Source organism: Cynoglossus semilaevis, chromosome 12 (assembly GCF_000523025.1).
Source record: "Cynoglossus semilaevis isolate Cse_v1.0 chromosome 12, Cse_v1.0, whole genome shotgun sequence".
NCBI classification, from domain to species: Eukaryota; Metazoa; Chordata; class Actinopteri; order Pleuronectiformes; family Cynoglossidae; genus Cynoglossus; species Cynoglossus semilaevis.
Window position 1 is genome coordinate 11,770,441 of NC_024318.1, and position 19,221 is coordinate 11,789,661.

Genomic DNA, 19,221 nt, shown 5'->3' on the forward strand with positions numbered 1-19,221 from the left:
TCACTGAAAATACTTTTTTTTTTTTAATTAGAAAATTTGTCTTCTACCACCTAATACCTTTCATCCACTCCTTCATCCTAGGACTCATGAAAGACCTGATGGTGGTAAAACCATTCACACACGACAGGACGAGGTGCTGTGAGGTGACTCACCTGAAGTCCCCCTTGTTATTGTTGACTCTGTCAGTTGGGCAGTACAGTGCTGACGTCTCCAGAACAACTATCTCCATTTGCTGCGAAGTGTTGCCACGGTAACTGGTAACCAGGCACTCCCAGATGCCGGTTACGGTCACGTCTATGTTAGAGAGAATGACCTCGCTGGAGGAAGAGAAGGAGGCAGATTTGAGGGGAGACGTGGCCCTAAGTACATGGTCAATGTTTACATATATGTATATTCTAAGGACATTTTGATTTTACTTTTAAATCTGTTGAATTGAGATAATTATACAGCACAGGAGTGAAGGTGAAAATAACATTTGGAAAAGTTTTGTCAGAGAATAAATTTGTAAAAAACTTCAAATTCAATCGATAATAAAATGTGTGAAAATACAAAATAGAATTCTAACAATGTATTCCAATGATACAAACCAGTGCATTTTAATCTTGACAGTGATTTAGGATGATGACCATTCATGCATGTCTGTCGTCATAGTGATTACACTCTGGGTGAAAAACGACAGATTTAACAAAGGATAGTGAAACCGTGATGTAGAGCCACTGCAGGCCATTTTCTTTGGTGACTAATCTGGAGAGCAGTACTCATTAAAAAGGAGAAGCCAAAACTGATTGCAGGACAATGGGCATTATCGCCACACAGTCATTAACTTTTAAAGGTATTCCTTCTTTATTTTCCAATTCTGCGTCTATTCCTAAGACTAATGTCCTTGTGGGACTTCTTTAATTACTGTGTCTTTACAAGTCGAGGTCCACCACTGTGATAAGTAATGGTCTTTTGCCATTGACCTACCAACAGCTAACTGGAATTAAACTCATATCCCTCTGGTTGTAGTACAGCTACCAAAGCTAAAGCCAACCCAAAAATAAATGTAATTTTTGGGATAGAAATAGCAGAAAGAGCAGATCAGGAATTCAAAGGTTTCAAAAGTAGGATGATTAAAGCCTCAGAACCAGTTTTAACCTTTGGCCACAGTGTGCAGTTTGGAAGAACCAGTTTTAACCTTTGGCCACAGTGTACAGTTTGGAAGAAGAAAGCTTCCCCGCCACCAGAGAGCACCACGGTGGAAGTTACCATAGTGGTTTTGCAGAATTCTTAAAACAGATGACCTTCAGAACACAGCCTAATATGGGTATTTGAGTACTAGATGGTATGGAACCCATGGTGCTCTGGTGGTAGGCTGGGTACATACCACTGCATTAAACTGACCCAGACCAACCACCAAACAAGAGTCACTAAACTGAAATATAAGAATCTTCTAATTTCAACAGCAACTCCCAGGAATTGAAAAAAGAAAAACACAAAGTTCTTCTTTTTACAGTCTTTCTCTTTTGATAATTTCTAGTAGCCATCTGCTGCCACCAAATATAAATAAATAACAATTTTTCAGACCAATATGAAATTGGAAAAAATGTTTCCATGGTACACCTGATGAGCTCTCTGGGCAAACTAATGGCTAAGTCATTGGAAATCATGGGTCTAGCTTAAAACAAAAATTAAATAAACAATGCAAATTCTGCCAAAAGAAGGAAGACATTTTGTAAACTGTTAGAATTTAGCAAACAAATAACAAAAACAAATAAAATACAACCTTATTTTCTGAGTAAAGTATTATGCTTAGTGCATACTGGTCACATGGTGTTGCGGTCACAACATTCAGTACAAACGTGCTCTGCCTGCTGCAGGGTGGATGCAGTGATTGTACCTGTGCCGTTTTATCTAGTTTTACAACAAACCCAGGGCAGCAGGGAGATGTCGGTCCTGACAACTCAGACATTTGCATTTAAAAAAAACAAGGACGTCTCCATAAATGGGCTGGTATGCAGCCTCAGCAGAAGTGCATCTGCTCCAGTCAGGACTAAACTGCTGCATGTTGACAGTGTTTAAAGATGCCTCCCAATATCAGAGATTGGATTTTTATTCAAGACTTTGACTGGCAACCTGTTCCGTCTCCTTTGTTCTGAGAACGCGTGCGCATCTGGGATTGCATGATAATGGAGATGGAGTAAAATATACCAGAACAAAATGGCAGAATAATAATAGCAAAGGCTGAGTTAACTGGATGCAAAAAGAAGAAGATGCAAAACCTGTTCAATCCCTGCTGGTCACTGCTGGTATTTCAGCTGGTTCAACACACCATAGCCTGAGGGATTTGAACCTGCAGTCCTCTAATAACAAGCCTTTTCCTCTTATTACTAGGAAATGAGCTTAGGTAGAAGATTAATAAAAGAATACATAAACTTTGACAAAATCTGATGTAGGTCTTAATGTTTAAAATGTGTTGTTCCATAAATTTAGAGGAGACCAACAGAAATGATGGTTTCTGTTGAAAATAACGACTTGATCAAGTAAGGCTTTGTTTCTTCATCTATTCTTCTCTCCGAAGCTATTTTTTCTCAGAAAGCCTTAAATCATATTTTTATGGATGACTGAGGTGATGATGTGTGTGTGTGTGTGTGTGTGTGTCATTCAGGCTCCTGCTCTCAGGGACGAGTCACTAAAATGACTGTATGTCATATTTACTCTAACATTTAGTTCATGAAAACACTTTAAACTTCAACTGTAACCTCTCCATCTTCACTCGCTCAGTGTGAGTCACACACAGCATCAGACACGCTTCATGCTCTCCATCACCACACCTGCCCATCCACCACTCTATAACTGCAGCTTAGTGACAAAGAACTTCAAAACGAAACTCACTGGGCCGAGAAAAAAATTACAAGCTTCACTGTACTGTTGCTCTGGAAAAAAAAAAAAAAGTGAGAATATTCTGCTTAGATTTCAATTTATGCCTATTGATAAAGCAACACCACATGATGAAACAGAGTGTCATAGTAGCCCCTCTTCCCAGACTCTATTAAACAGGTAAAAAAGCCAAAGAAAATCAGCACTTCAGAGGAAGAGTTTTTTTTCACAGTAGCATCACTGAGCTGGACATTTGTTAAATTCACCGTATTCCATCCTGAATGTTCTCACCATCTGCTGCCAACGCAGCCCCAGGAATCAGTGGAACATTATACTCTTAATGCTACTCACATCAGAGGTAATGCATATACCTTTATAGCCTATTAGGTTTTTTTAAATCTCTATAAAGTGAGGTGAGTTTTTCTTTTTTTTTTTTCTAAAGAGCAGAGGAAGTAGAGGAAGATCTTTGGCTCACTTGTTTGTTAGAAGCAGGAAATGAAAAAGTCAAGTGTTTTTCACTCATGACAATGAACATTCTCCAACCTGGAACACCACAATATTATATAAAACAAAATATAAATATAAATTTAATATTTTGCATTAATTGTTTGTGAAGTTTTAAGTTGTTTTTTTTTTTTACCTTTTTGTTAATTTCCACTTACCACCCCATGTATTTAAACTGAAATTAGTTAATCAACTGAATCATGTTTGAAGACCTTGTCTGCCTCAATTTAATTATATATTTTTTTGTCGTAGTAATACTGAAAGTCTGTGAGTAGGCAGTAGTGATTTACAAAACCAACCATCATTGTGTGCCACTACAAAAACATGTATTTTTTCTCTTCAAAAATGTTCACATTTTTTATTTATTTATTTTAGGCTAATATAATTCCTTTAAATGATGAACCTGAATGCAAGTGTGTGAGAAAAACCTCCATGAACCATGAATAGTCTACAGTTACATCATAGCTGAAGCAGGGCCAACTGTCTGAAAGCTGGGAAACACACAGTGAAATACCTCCCTCCCCTCAGTAGCATTGTTACACACCCAGGCACTCCTCTCTCTCTGTCTGTGTCTGCACCACTAGAAAGAAAAAAAAAAGTTTACTTCAGGTTTTTTTCCTCCTGCTGCCAAATTACATGTGTCCCCAGCAACCAGCTGCACCCAGACAAAACAAGGAAACAGAGGGATGGGACCAGAAGTGAGTCTAGTTTCCAAGGAAAAGACCAAGAGTCACAAAGTAAAAACCAACAAAGAGAATGTGAGAGGCAGTGGGACTTCACACAAAGCACTGACCTACATCCACTATAACACTGCACCATTGTACGAGGCTGCACACAAAGGACTCATTAGGAACGTTTACATTTGCGCACTGATTTTATGACTGAAGTATGACCACATGTGGTCATGTGACCATTGCATAGGAGAGAAATGGGTTGTGTGTGAATACAGGTACATGAGCTTAAACACTTTGGCTTAGTTCAGTAGATGAGCTAGTCTTTAAATTTAAAATTATTAAAAAAAACATTTAAATGAAGAAAGAGCTACTTTATATTCATGAAAGTTATGAAATCGGCCAAAAATTGTTGCATCTCCATAAAGCAGTGGTTACCGTAGAAAGTCACCAAAATGCAATGTGTATTATTCCTTCTTCACACACTGTTCTTATTTCTTTTCTAATTAGCCACAGAGATTAGTTTCTAGATCGAGTTAAACAGTTTTTGGTGAAAACACTGAAGGTTCAAGAGGTTTTTTTAAACTCTCTAGTCATTAACTCCAACCCAAGGAGAGGATTTGATAATATAAAGTGGGACTCTGAACAACTTATTTAAAAATTCCATCTGTGTTGGTTAAAGAAAAAAGAGAAAAGATCTTCAAAGGTAAAGCCTTCAAGTGAGGCAGCAAGACACAATCTGTTCTCTCCCTTTAATAATGCCACAAAAGTTGCTAATTTTCTGCAAGATAACAGTTTAAAATTAAAACTGGAGAAGATTTATTAAAGTTACATGTACGTCTGTAGCTGTGCCTCGCTGTAGGACTCTGAATGTATTATTCATAGAACATGAATCACAGGTTAATGACACTGAACTCTTGGCCTGACACCACTGCTCAGGAGGAAGACCAAGATCGTGGAACTTCCTGCTCACACGGGGCCTCGCCTTTTGGCTTCTACACAGCATGCGTGAAGTAAACAAATCAAAATGCACAACCACGTGTCTTGGTCTGTGTGTGTTCACCCGGTACTGCCCGAAGCAGGAGGAGAAGACTTTCAAGCGCAAAAGGGCGTGAAAGTTTAATATTCATTCAGTATTTGTCGAAGTCATGAAACTGCAACACGGTGCAGAAAATCCAGATAAGAGCTTCAGGACACATGAGATGTGTCCTGTGTGTTTAGTCGTTCCCCTCTGATGGGGCGTAAAGAAAGACTGTGAGCATATCAAGGGTCATTGATCCAAGGTGAACCACTTTAAAGACCCACCATTATGACTCTGGTAGAGTACACTGTGATCAAATGATTATTCACAGCGTCTGTTGAGTCAAAGGCTGAAAACAAGTAACAATTTCTCGGAGCAAAATCAGTAGAGTCACAGAACTGCGACTCCCACCCCAACATGTCTCTCAACACTCTAATTTAACAGCACAAGGCCAAGGGTGAAGTTCAGACCGGGCTCAGCCGAGTGTTTTCTCTGGACAGATTTCTGCTGTGCAGTCGTCAGCTATGAAAATGATGTCGGCTACTTTCAGATTTTCTCTCTCAGGGAGGGTTCTGTCGACGCCAAGAGCAACATGACCCCGACTGCTGCACTAAGGGGGAGAAAATAGTTTTTTTTTGTGTATATGGACGACAGCAACGGGCAATTGCTAGCGGGGGCTGTCATCAAAATAGAAGCATAGAGATGTCCATCACATTGTATTTGACTTGTGTCAAACTCAAGGACTGCGGGCGGAATGGGGCCCGCAGTTCATAATAAAATACATGCTGCTTCAGAGTGCATATTGATCATAAATTACAACTACAACAATGCATTTCATGTTGAGGAGAGATCTATGAGCAGAGATTAACTTGATGTGTTGAGTCATATACAGTAGTTCTGACCTGAAGTCCCTGTGGTTGCTGTTGGAATTTTGAAATTTAGTTTAATTTGAAGTGTAAATGTAAGTGTGAAAAAAATATATATATTTTTTTTCAGGAGGCCTGATCTGTGTGGAAAATACTTTTTAATGATTCAGCCGGTAATCAGAACACAGTCCACTTCCTCCAATGGCTGCACTATGTGGACTCAGCAGCAGTTTATGATAACGATCTATGTTGAATGTTGTTTTTAAACTATCATTAGAACAATCACCTAAAGAGGTTGTGAATTTAAGAGCGATTGTTCCCCCGCAACACTGCTGTAATTACACAGCATGGGAATGTTACACTAAAAACAGGTACTCCAGTTTAAATGTTATTTCAGTCTAATTATTGCTTCTTCTTTTTTTTAACAAAAAAGTTATGCTTTGCATAATCAAATTTTAGCACCTTATACATTATGGCTTAATTATTTTACAAGACGCCTAATTACTGTTATTTATAAACAGTGTTAATGGAACGTTATGGCCAGAAGAATATGTGATAAAAAAATACAATGAAAAAAAAACTCATAAAAAAATGGTAAAACAGAGAATCATTGATAGTACAGGGCAAAAACTCAGAGCAAAGGCATCCGTTTTTGCAGGTGAAAAAAATCAGAAAGAAGCAGCTTGTCATAAGGCTGACTCTGCCGTCAAGGATCTTAGATTAAGTTTCATTATTAACAGACACGTTTATGCCAAATAGGCTGAAGAGTAAGGATAAATCACCTGTGGTCAAATAAATTCTATTATATTCCAAATTTACTTTGGAATTTTTACAATACCAAAGTGCATTTTCTCCCATGCAGTAACCTAATGAGTAGATTGTGACATAAAAACATAGAAAAAGGAGAGAGTGCTAGAAAGTAGTTTTGGTTTCATTAATATTGTCACACATTGGGCATTCACTGTTCGTGCTTAGAGCTAAAAAGAGATACATTTATGCTAAGGTTTTGTTTCAAACGTGACGGTGGTAAGAGAAATGTTTTTGAAGCCAGTGCCTTCAACATCATACGACCGCCTGATAAACACCTGTAAAACAACAAACTGCAGCCAGCAGCACTTCTGCAGCACGAAGACACGGAGACGCCACTGAGAGCTCTGTTTTCTACTTCACAATCCCTTAACCCCGGGCAGTGAATCCAGCAAACGAATCACAAACCTCAGTGTTTGACTTTCTCTGTGATTCCTTTGCTGGATTCACCGGGACATAATGAATACAAATAGTATTGACTGAGAGTGGCGTATGTAGAAAAAGAGAATGGTATACCTTCCCCCTAGAAGTAGAGCAGGCATTCTTGCCGCCAAATAAACCACACAACAAGAAGCCATTGCAGCCCTGTTGACACGGGCAAACATATTTCTGTCAGCATCTTATCAATATTTATGTCAGACAGGCGAGTCCAGAGCAGGCAGCATTTAAACTAATCAACTGCAGTGTGCTTTTGCATCAGAGCACCGCTGCCTGTCGCAATATTACAAATGTATTTACTACCAAACAGCAACAATCACACACGCACGCACACACACACACACACACACCCACCCACCATCAAAGGCCACCCAGAAAAATGAGACAGAAATTGTGAAGGAGTTCATGGCTGCAGTCAGGAAACATTTACAAAAGTCTGAATTACTACTGTGCTTTATCAACACAATCTGTTCCTTTTCAGCACGTGATCGTCCCGGTGCCGCGCCTGCACCGAGGGAGTGGCTCGGCGGCCAACCTCCAGAGTCAACTGCGGATTGCTCCGAGGCGTTGGCACGCCGCCAAACCAATTGTGTCATGTCCTTTCAGATCGCTATCAAGGGCAGCAGTCACAAAAGGCGAATCACGGCTCCAGACAGCTGAACAGTGTTATGGTAAATAAATGAACGTGGGCGGGCGTACTCTACGTATTCTTGTACGCAGGTGTCGAGGCGAGCAAAGGCTTCTCTGTTGGCCTCAATGTTACCAGATTGAGTGACTTATTTTTCAATATATATTTATCATAAATATCATAAATATTTATACAATAATTATTCTGTATTTTGTTGTCATCATCCAATCATATTTCAGCCTCATGTGTCGCCATGTTGAGAGAAATCTGCCCTAAGACCATCAGAATCAGTGAACCTAATTTTAACCAATCAGATTTTGAGTTGGCATCAAGATGGCATTCCAAGGCCTTCTAGCTGGCCCAGTTACGTTGGTGATTTGAGTGATTTGATTGGCTGGTCAGAGAACACAAGGTCTTGAATGTAGTAAACTGCACTGCGACTTATGTGCTTGAAAATGAAGTTTTCTCTGCGTCCACTGCTTCTGTGGGGCGGACATGCTCAGCCAGAAGCGATTTAAAACGTGTGCCATCAATACGACTGGACAGACTGGACTTTCATGGTTAGAGTCATTGAACTGGTCTCAAGGAAACAGAGCAGGACGGGTTTTGTGTACAACTAATTAGAAGTTCTTGTGAGACACATTTTTTATTTTCATTAATTTTGTAATTGTATTGTGTTATTATTAATGCTTTTTGATTGAACTTTGTGGGTTTGTTGCTTTATTAATTATTAATATTATTATGACTACATGAGTCATCTAGGATATAACGACTTGTTATACTACATTTCCGAATAACATTGATGGTCTCCATAGACATAATGATGTCATTAAAATATGGATTTATTCAGGCAGGACGCCACAGAAGACCTAGATGAAAAATGCACGGAATTCCACTGCTCTTACGTCACCTAGAAAGTCAATACATGAGCCCCCCTCCCACCCCACCTCCCCGTCCCCACTTTCACTCTCTACATGTACCTCGTCAGCAAGCAGCAGTCGTGCAGCAGGGTTTCCTCCACGTAGACGCCACGGTCGTCCTGTGTGGTCACGGTGCGACCATTGTGTCGCCAGTGGAGCTCAAGTGATGGATCCACGTAGGAGGCGGTGCACTGAAGGGGGAGCCGGTCACCACGGAAAACCAGCTGTCGTTGAGAGGGAATCAGCTGCAGGACGGGCAACTCCAGAGGTCCATCTGCAAGGTGACCGGAGAATAAGACGAAAAGGTCAAAAACCTTTTTTCCCAGTCGGAGAAGAAGAAAAAAAAAAGACAAGTTGTTATTCCATCTTTCTTTAAAAAAAAGGATACTTACTGATCCAACCAAGGGATCGTGTTATTAAATGTTACAAACGATAAAAATGGCCTTTCTGTAAGAGATTGGTACCACTGAATAATGGAGACCTTCAGTTTATTTTGAAGAAAACAAAAAAACATAACAAATCAAATTTCCAGGGATGCCCTAATGTTCATGTAGAATTCACAAACGAGTAACGTGAACTACAAAACCTGAACGTTTGGAGGACTTACTTTTGTAACCGTCTTCAACAATTAAGGGTTTCTACATTTAGTCTGTGCACACTGCCAAAAGAAACCTTAGTAGGCATTACGAAATACTGTCACGAAACAAAACATGCAGTGCTTTCGGTTCAAGGTCACACAACTTCTCCCCTATCATTCTCACATGTTGTTACTGTTGCTAAGTGAGATGAACAGCAGCTAATAAAGGAGGAGAACAGCCATGAACGCTTCCTTGAACTCACCTTGGACCTCTTACATGACGAGAAAAAAAAACCCTTGTGAGAAAACCAGTGATAGGTTAGATCCCAAAGTCCTTTCTGCCAAAACCGTACGCCAACAGCAATAAATACCATCAGGGGCCTGAGGAGAGGACGCAGTCAGGTGCAAGACGATTTGCATATCAGATATCATAGATTATGTGAACGTAGCCACCATCTTTTTTGCATTCTTTGGATATTTACTTGTAACACAGGGCAAACCAGATGATCATGATCATTCCCATCATGTTTCCTTCATACATTCCTTCCCTAAATATACTCAAAGAGCAGCACAGGCAAGTGCGATGTGTCTCTTGTATTCCAATCAATGGTGGATGCCGTTGCCGTCTGACAGGCAATCCCATACAAGGGTCATAAAGTCTTTTTATTGCCTCATTCATTTGTTTGCAAGGAAAAATCTACTGAAAGCTCCATGATGGGAAATGTAGCAGCATGTTTGCGGCGATTAACATGTGCACGGCGTTGACCTCAATTTCCTGCACAAGTAATTCATGAATGTAGGTGCTTGATCAAAAGTTCCACGCCTTCAAATGTGTCATTAGTATTGGATTTTACATGAAGAGATCTGGGTGTAATTATTGTAACCCAGCCTGATCTGTTAATCCTGTGATAGCCTCAACAGCAGCAGCTAAGGCTTTGTCATGTCCTGCCTGCGACACAAACACAGCAGCATGGGGCCATCGACTGTGGACTGGGCTGATGCTGATACTGTTGAAATAACACTTTGAGCTGAGGATCAGAGTGCTGCTGCTCGGCTGTGACTAGAGCACGCTGCCAGAGCAGAGATGCCTTACGAGCTAAGTGTGTGTGTGTGTGTGTGTGTGTCTTTGTGTGTGAGGAATTCTAAAATTACTTTTCCTGTCCATAACTGTAGGTGAGCGTGGAGCCCTGAGTCTGAAGATTGTGGATTAGAAAAATGGTACTGGGAGTTTGGGGGTTTTGGAGAAAGCCATTAGTCTACAGTACTAATAAATAAATAAAGGCCTGTGCTGGTCCACAGGAGACCTCGGACATAGAATTATCAGACAAACAGAATGGCTACAAAATAAAGAGTGATTTTTTTTTTTTAATTAAAGCGAAGAACATGACATAACTGACTGACTTAAAGCATGGGCATCGACCCTAACCTGCTGTGCTATCACCGGCCATCACTGCCATTGAACAACATGTCTTCAACAATTAGACAGAGAAGAAAAACACATTTTTTGTGCCTGATCTTTAAAAGAGTTCCATTTAGATGTAATGTCCAGAGAACAAGGAGAAAACATCTATGACCAGTCAGCTGTTGTGGATGATCAGAGGAGTGGTTTGGTCCAACTAGCCTGATCTCTCACCTCTCACTGGATATAATCTATAAGAAAAGAGTCACTGATTTAAAGTGTGAATGCAGACACACTATCCTTCATTTCTTTTTTTTGTGCCCCCTCTCTTCCTTCTATCCTCCTCTAACATGCAGTTCTGAGTGTGCAGAGTGATTAACAATCTCTCTCTCTCTCTCTCTCTCTCCTGTATGTGTTGTCTGGAGCCGCTTCATTATCCCTTCCTCGAGGGCCACGGCAGAGGGAGTGTGGCTGAGCTGAAATCTCATATGACAGACTACATTGAGTCACGTGGTATTTGGTGATATTTCATATCATTTAATTATTAGAGGCACATCAATTTCTGAAAAGCTCAGGCTACACACGATCTAATTTACTGACATCAGGAGTAACTGCAGTGCTGTGTCATCATGCAATAAAACAGACATATACATCTTAGACTTAAGCAAAAGGCCCACAGTATTTGGTATGCTATGTTCCATACATCCACTGTGCTGTCACTTTTAGTATGTGCCTTTACCAGGGGTTTCAATATACAACAAAATATCTGTTCTACTATTTACCCTGGACGCCCCTCTGGATTATGTGCTTTGTTAGGTAGGGTTGTTTGTTGAGAAAAACTGGCGAATATGGACCGAGGACCTGGATTTAGGAAGGCGAGGAACCTCCTACTGAACCTTAACCAGCAGCGTAAAAAACACACAGCTGTGGCACGATGAATAAGAGAGAAATCTGGTCTGACCTCAACACAGGAAGCGTTTCCTCCCATCAGCAGGTACCTCTACTACAGGCCCTGCATCAGTGGAGCGTCAGGCTCTCATTTCATGAACGTGTGGCGCTGACATCTGCTACTAATCAATCTGAAACTGACAGAGGATGAAGAAGATGCATCTTTTGTGATGCATTGTAATAAAACAAACCCAGAGTTTAAATTGTGTGGTACTGCTGTTCAGCTCTACTGCTGCCAGAGTCCTGTCATTAATACATGTTTGACAGGGTAGGGCGTAATTGATGCCCTTAACATCCTGCATTGAAAGATGAATGAAAGACACACAGAAACACCGGGGTCACTCATTGTATTATTATTATTATTAATAATTATTAAATTCTTCAAAACTCCATTACTTCCTATGCATATTAACAGTTTCCATAAATAAAAAATATATATGTATTCATAGATAAGCTGTATGATTTTCAATATGGCATGAAGACCTGCACCTGCTGCAGGCAGGGACACATTTCTCCTCATTAATTCTCAGCAAATGTCCTGCATGCAGTGCCTCTTCATATAATACCTCTTCCCGTCACACGTAAGCACCATGCACCAACAACCAGGCCCAGTCTGCCTCTAACCAATGATTTTCTCATTCCAGAGTAATATCCTCTGCAAGAAGCAGATGTAGGAAGAAGAGAGGGATGATTCTATCACGTATGAGATACAATTCCCCTACGGACTGCCGCAACAAACACTCTCTCGGAATTGTAGGAGGCAAAGGAGGCAGAGGAGGCAAAGGTTCATAGCCAGTCAAGATCTTTGACAAAATCATAGGTGGACAAAATACTGTAACTTGCAGTGACCATTTCAATCAATGAGGATTTTCACAGCTGACTGAAAGGCGTGGAACAGTACGTCTGTAATGGTACAGTACATACAGGCAGTTCCAACTTCCAGCATTTGTAACTGATTTCTGAGTATAACACAACAGCAAACACAGCAACAGCTCCAAAAAGTTCCAACAGAGTTAAGTATTAAAAGACAAATCTGCCTGGAGGTTTTGGAGCCTGAAACCTCCTTTGCCTTATATTAGTTTTGTCAAACAGTTCACAGCAGGTGCTGAAATAACGACAGAAAGGAAAACCCATTATCAGTGTGGATCTGCATAATCATGGTCTCACCAAGCTAACCACTCGGGAATGTGACGCCAGTAAAATGAAACTGTGTTTTTGCTAATGAGAACTCACCACAGGTAGCCCTGAAGTGTAAAGATATATTTTATCTGACGGTGTCTTTTTTTTTTTAGTATAGGAATGTGGCTAAAACTTCCAGTTGTTCATCCTGAACACTTGAATCAAATCACATCTTTTTACGAAGGAACATTTTTAAATCAAGAAAAAAAAGATTGAAAATGATTTCTTCTTTGTTTGTGTTTGAGGAAAAGCAGTGAGCCCTCACACACTAAGAACTATCAAAACAAAGTCACATTACACAAAAATATATTCTGGATGAGCAGAGTCACTGAACACCCCTGAAGACCTTTACAGGCCTTTTTGGTTGTGCCTTCAAAAGAGACGGCCTTCTGGTCAACCAATCAAAACTACATCAAAACACACTCTGCAGATTCAAACTTGAAAGTGTGCCACGATGTCCATTTGAAAATTCGGGGACTGCTGGTCTCTGCTGGACTCAAGGACAAGTTCACAAATCCTGGGAATGGAGTTACAGGGATTCTACAAATCAGTACTACTAACTAGTTATACTATAGTAAAAAAAAGGTTGACAAGTAAAAAAAAAAGAGTCCTCTGACATTGGTAACCGTACTCTAACCTCAAGATTTCTCAAAGTTTCTCATATTTCAAATAGTCTTTGTTATCGCTTGGCTGTGTGTAATTAATCCTACAAAAGTGCCAAATTTATTTCAGTGTTTTTACCACATTGAAGTTGTTGTTCACGGAGATGGCGAAACTCTAGGCCATGGAGGCGCGTCGGGAACATACACACCGTTCCGTTACCGATCCTCACCGGCTTCTGCCGAGCCCAGAGGAGCAGCCACTTCAGCTGACAGTCACAGAACAGAGTCTCAGTGTGGAAATGCCTGGTGTAAAAAAACAAACAAACACACAGTGACACAGACTTCCGTGCCGTCCTACATCCATTTAATTAGTCGTGTTCTTTTTAATTGAGTCGTAGAAGTAATTTGTGACGTGTCACAGGAAACAGGAACCTGGAAAAACTGGTGTAACTAATCATGTTACTGTTGATTTCAATCCATGTGAGTGTGTCAGCAGCAGGACCAGTGGACGCTGACTCAGACGGTGTCTTACACACACACACACACACACACACACTCATTACTAATGTTATCAGTTACAGTGTTGCTCCTCTGGCCTTGTACGGTCATAAAACTGAACAAAAATTGACAATAAGGTGTTAATGTTTTAGTTCAACTACTGTCAAATGAGCCGTTGGTGCAGACTGTGTTGGACTTACAGCACTCTCAGAGCCACGAGGTGTGTGAAAAGTCCTGCAGTCAGTGTGGAGAAAATGTTCCCAGATAAATTCCTGTTTGTTGGAAAGTACAGTAAAAGTACAGAAAAAAAAAAACATGTTTGTAGTCAGAACCATTCGAATGTCAGTCGTTCTTCACCAACATCTCTCTTTGTGGTACAAATTAATCATAAAGCAGTTTAGTGTGTGTGTGTGTGTGTGTGTGTATACGCACAACTTTGAGAGGTTGCCCAAACCGAGAAACAGTTCTGGGGAGAGACAGCCAATCCTGTTGTTGGACAAGTCCCTGTAAGGACAAAAATATATTTCAATGAGAAGAACAGTGAGTGGTTCATGTGACTGAATCTATGAATGAGGGAGAGCTGTTAGAGGACTCAGACCAAAGCCAAAGCTGTTTCCTTGCTTCATCTTTTTTTTTCATTAAAACAGTGGGATATCTTTTTTTTTTCTTTTTTTTTTCATTAAAACAGTGGGACGTTTCACAGTTTGAAACATTGTGTGAGTAAATGTTCTGTCATTATTTTATTTCCTGGAGTACAACTCCTGACCTACTGCAGTCTTTCACTCCTCACATAACCATCGCACTAAAACAACACTACGTGCGCCGCCGCAGAGAAGCTGTGGGCTTCCATACGGGTAGCTGAGCGCTGTCATGTCCGTGGCTGTGTGCCCTCACACTCTGTAATTAAAGAGCTGCTTTGGTGGAGCAGCTGTGGGAAAATAAGCAGAGCACAGAGTAATTACCAGTTGGGGAGCACTTAAATTAGAACTCTGCTGCTCCTGGAGCCTGGTGCACACGCGTACCAACCAGCTTGGTTTGGGCTCCACCAGGCATGCCCGCCTGGTTCACAATAAAACAATCACTTTAAAATCAAGATGCTCACGCTGCAGCATGGACTGGATGTACTAACAACAATATTCTAATTTGAATGATTCAATGAACTGACTGGCAGTGGGACTACAATCGTTGTAAAACACCTCGGTCAACTGTTTATCATTAGATAAGCCAGGCGTACTGCCTGAATAATACCAGCTGAAAGCAGCGTTCAACCTGTGTGTTTGTCAACTACGTCTGCTCTGAAGTTAGAGAGGATTTGTTTAGCCCTGAAATAATGTGATGCTGTTTTTGGCAGATTTCACTTTTTGCTCGCCTCTGTCACCACACACTGGTTGTTACAGTCTCTGCTGCTGTGTTTTCCACACTGGGCTGCAGCCACAGCTGAAACAAAGCTGTGAGCCACTGATGCACCGCCGATATTCTTGGATTTGCTGTTGCTCCTCAACGCTGCGTTTTAATCGCTTTGATGGGCCACTGCTCTTTTTGATTTTGAAACCTAAATATAAGCGTTGGATTGGAATTCCAAAACTCCAGGAAGTGTGGTCTCAGCACATTTGTCTGAGTTTAAAGTTCTTTCAGTACTTCCTTCACTCTTCAGCTAAGACACTCACTTACTTTTGCCTCTGAAGCTGGAGAACGTAAACCTAGGAGAAGGCTACTCATCATACTCACAGTCGTCTCAGAGCCGCCAAACCACGGAAAGCCCCAGGCTCCACAGTGCTTATTAAATTATTCTTCAGATCCCTAGGAAGGAGACAGAGAAGAACAGACAGTGATCAGGATTTGGTCTCCATCCATCCATCTATACATCCAGTCAGCCATCAATCCATCCATTCATCTTTCATCAGATCGTTGGATATCTGTGGTTCTGAGTAAAAGAAGCAAATGCTCCAGGGAAAGGGGATTTGTTGTGTTTCTTCTTTGTCTGGGTCCACGACCCAGTGTTTTGTTAACACAGAACACTGTGAAGGCTGTACAGACAAAAAAGGATTAAAGTTCATTTTTACACCTTCCCTTAAATTTTCGGGCTTTTTCATATGAACAAAACAATACATTTGTGACAATTGTTTTGCTGCCCACTAAGAAACAAGTGTAAATATTCCCTCAGCTAAGAATAGAGGAATGACTCAGTAAAGCATCTGGTAGGAAACAGTTCTATTTCTGCATATGGATAGCCTGAAACAACGTAACACTTAGAAGACCAGCAATCGAGCCGTTTCCTTCAAAGTAACCTTGCATCAGTTATCTTGTCGGGACCAACTTTTTCCTTCATGCTCATAACTAGACACCACATTCATAACATGAACATTAAAATATATATTTACTGTTTTCAAAGTAGGGAGATCACTTTAGCCTAGTCATTTGAACAGTGGCTGCTACATCTTCACCATCTACTACGCTCTTTTAAAATCTGTACTAAAAATGGGCTGAGAAAAAAATCTGAAAAAGCCAAAGAAAAAAACAAACATATTCCATGATTCCTTTATCTCTGCACACAACCCTAACTTTGTTAGTGAACCAGACCAGGACCAGACAAAACAGAGTGAATCAGAGTAGAGGGAAGAGGATTTTTAGTGTAAAAGGCCAAAACAGACACACTCTTTGAACACATCATTTCAAACTACATCACTAGTTATAAGAACACAGTTAATTTACTGCCAGTGGTCTCAGTTTGTATTAATTATTATATGTGAGTTACAGGGGAGGAGAACAGTAGGTGCCACTTAGCAACTCAACTCAAATGTATTCATAAAGCTCTTCAAAAACATCACAGTCTGCCGACGGGCTGTACATGAACAAGGGGACACATAAAACACAAAGGCAGTGAAATACATAATAGAATTAAAAATGAAGGCAAAAACGAATGATCAGCCATTCGAGTCAGAGATCTCACACACCTGGTAACCACGCTGAAAATGCAGTTGTTCAACTGTTAGTGGTAGAATACAGAGAGCAGCAGTGTTGTCTCTCACACTGCACATTTGACTGGCTGCAGTTAAAGCAGTTAAACCAAAGCCACAGGTAGATCCATCACTGCTGGTGTTGATGCTAATAAGTTGTACTCCAGGCAGTTGGTCATGGTTTTGCCTCCACTAAGGAGCTCAGTGGATAATGGGCAGGTCGGCAGGCACAGACTAATTAGGATGCAAGTGTAGTTTCTTATTGACAGGCTGGTTAAACTCACAAGAAAGGTTTGAAACATTCACATTTAAAGAGAAATGTGTCTCCCTAGATGAAAACATGTTCGGTGTTATACAGGATGTCTGGCAGCAAGGAATGCTAAAAATGTTATCAATCAAAGTTCAAAGCTGGATTTTGTAATCACATCTAGACTGTATGGACCTCAGAAATATCTGAAACCATGTAGATTTTCAGGAAACACCAAGTTCATCACCAGTGCTCTGTAGAGTCTACATCCAAACTCAGTCCAGTCAGCAGATCGCTGGTGGTGCACATCCTACAGTACACTGTCTTTGATCCGAAGATAACTGCTACAAAAGGCTAGGTGCAGGAAGGGTGTCAGAGGGTCAACCACTTTGCCTGCAGCTCAACGTTTGGTCTTAGATCGTTTTGCACCTCAACGCCCGGTCCTCCAAATCTGCTGAATTTCAGAACTTTCCACCTCATCGAGTCGTTGGGGGCAGAGGTCACTAATCAGGGAGTCGGTGTACAGGAAATGTGCAAGAAGTAGTAAAGTATAATAACGCAATATACTTCACAATGTATAAAAACACAGAGCAGCAGATAGAGCCGTCTAACAGACTACATTAAACCCAGGAGGTTTTCTAAATAGTAATCCACTCCATTCATTAATTCCATGTTGACAGACAATGAATTACCTTTAATGTAAACACTCCTACTGAAAGAAAATAGGTCTTCCCAATTCAACATCATATTATCAGATAACTTACAACATGTATCTGTAAATAAATGGCAAATAATTTAAAAAAAACTGCTTCTAGGTGGGGTTGCTGCATAATGTTGGAGAAAAACAGCCAGAAAGTTCCAACAATCACAGGAAATCAGGGAGAATATTCACAGCATCCTTTGCTAAAAATAGCCGTCTGCCTTTATCTGCAGTGTCTTTTGTCTGCGAACTCCACACATCTTGCGCTACGAAAAAACTTTTCACTTTCATACTGTAAAAATTTGCATTAGAATCTAAAATCCGGTGTGAAGTAGCGGCGCTGACTTTTAAAGAGGTCACCTTCTTGTGTTTATCTTTTGGGAACAGACATCAAAATCCTAGCTGCGAAGCTGAAGCTCCTGCTGCACATGCTGTTCCTTCATTTCTTCCGTGATTTCCTTCTGGTCTAGCTTTGGGTGTCCAGATTCTTCTCAGCTGTTACAGGCCAACTCCACAGACTCATTACTAAACAATTACTGAGCTTTATTTTTCGCGTAGTCATTATAAATGGATGGAACTCTCTTGGGCTGTCTGTGTTCGTCCTGTTTGGGTCACGGATGTCTAGAGGAAACACAGCCAGATATATTGAACTTCTACATTGTTTTTTAAGAAGTTTTATAGGCCTGGGCCATCATTTACAGAGTATGCAAGTCCCTAGAGGTACAGAAAGACATTGCAGGGATAATAATTCTTATACTTCACAATAAAGTCAATTTTACAGCAATTCAAATATAACACTATTTATTTAAAAAAAAACATTTTAAGTTCATTTTTAACATAAAATATTGTATTTAGTCTAGGAAAAATGCGTCTAATTATCTTCTAATTCTAATTATTGAAATTTTCTTTTGCCGTTAATGTAATGGCAGCTAATACAGGGGGTTTAGGAGTAACTGTATCTGCTCTGTAAATTTAATGTATATTATTGTATGTAAGTTCCAAGTTACACAGCAGCTAAGAGCTGAACTCTAGTGTAAGTCAAGGACCACCTGTAATAAATAGTTTAATAGTATTATTTAAATGTTTTAAAAAATGTAAATTTAAATGAAAAAAATAAATTCAGTTTACAGTGATCAGTTTTTCAATCACATGTCAGAGTACAGGGGGTGTTAGTGGAGTGCCATTAACCTGTACAGCCTGAAACTTAGATTTATTATATATATATCATATATTATTATAAGACAGTAAGTGTCTCATGTGTAACATGTCTGAGTCAGTTCAGTCGTTCACAGGTACAGTCTGCCGCTCAGGTCCATGCACAACATGATTCCTGTTTTCTTTTAGATAAGACACAAGAGGAGTTTGAGCAGAGAAAGCCTGCTGACTGCTTATTTCTGTAA

General features: G+C 40.3%; 1 protein-coding gene across 2 annotated transcripts in view; it reads right to left on the bottom strand.

The window, feature by feature from the left end:
• adgra1b (adhesion G protein-coupled receptor A1b) overlaps positions 1-19,221 on the bottom strand; it is a 129,080-nt gene that overhangs the window by 93,977 nt on the left and 15,882 nt on the right. For both annotated transcript variants that reach the window (XM_025060550.1, XM_025060549.1), the window contains 6 exons: positions 15,646-15,717; positions 14,350-14,421; positions 14,118-14,189; positions 13,559-13,722; positions 8,775-8,988; positions 153-317 (listed from right to left, as the gene is read on the bottom strand). In XM_025060550.1, the coding sequence (XP_024916318.1) occupies positions 153-317; positions 8,775-8,988; positions 13,559-13,722; positions 14,118-14,189; positions 14,350-14,421; positions 15,646-15,717 (759 nt within the window). The remainder of the gene's footprint in view (positions 1-152; positions 318-8,774; positions 8,989-13,558; positions 13,723-14,117; positions 14,190-14,349; positions 14,422-15,645; positions 15,718-19,221) is intronic.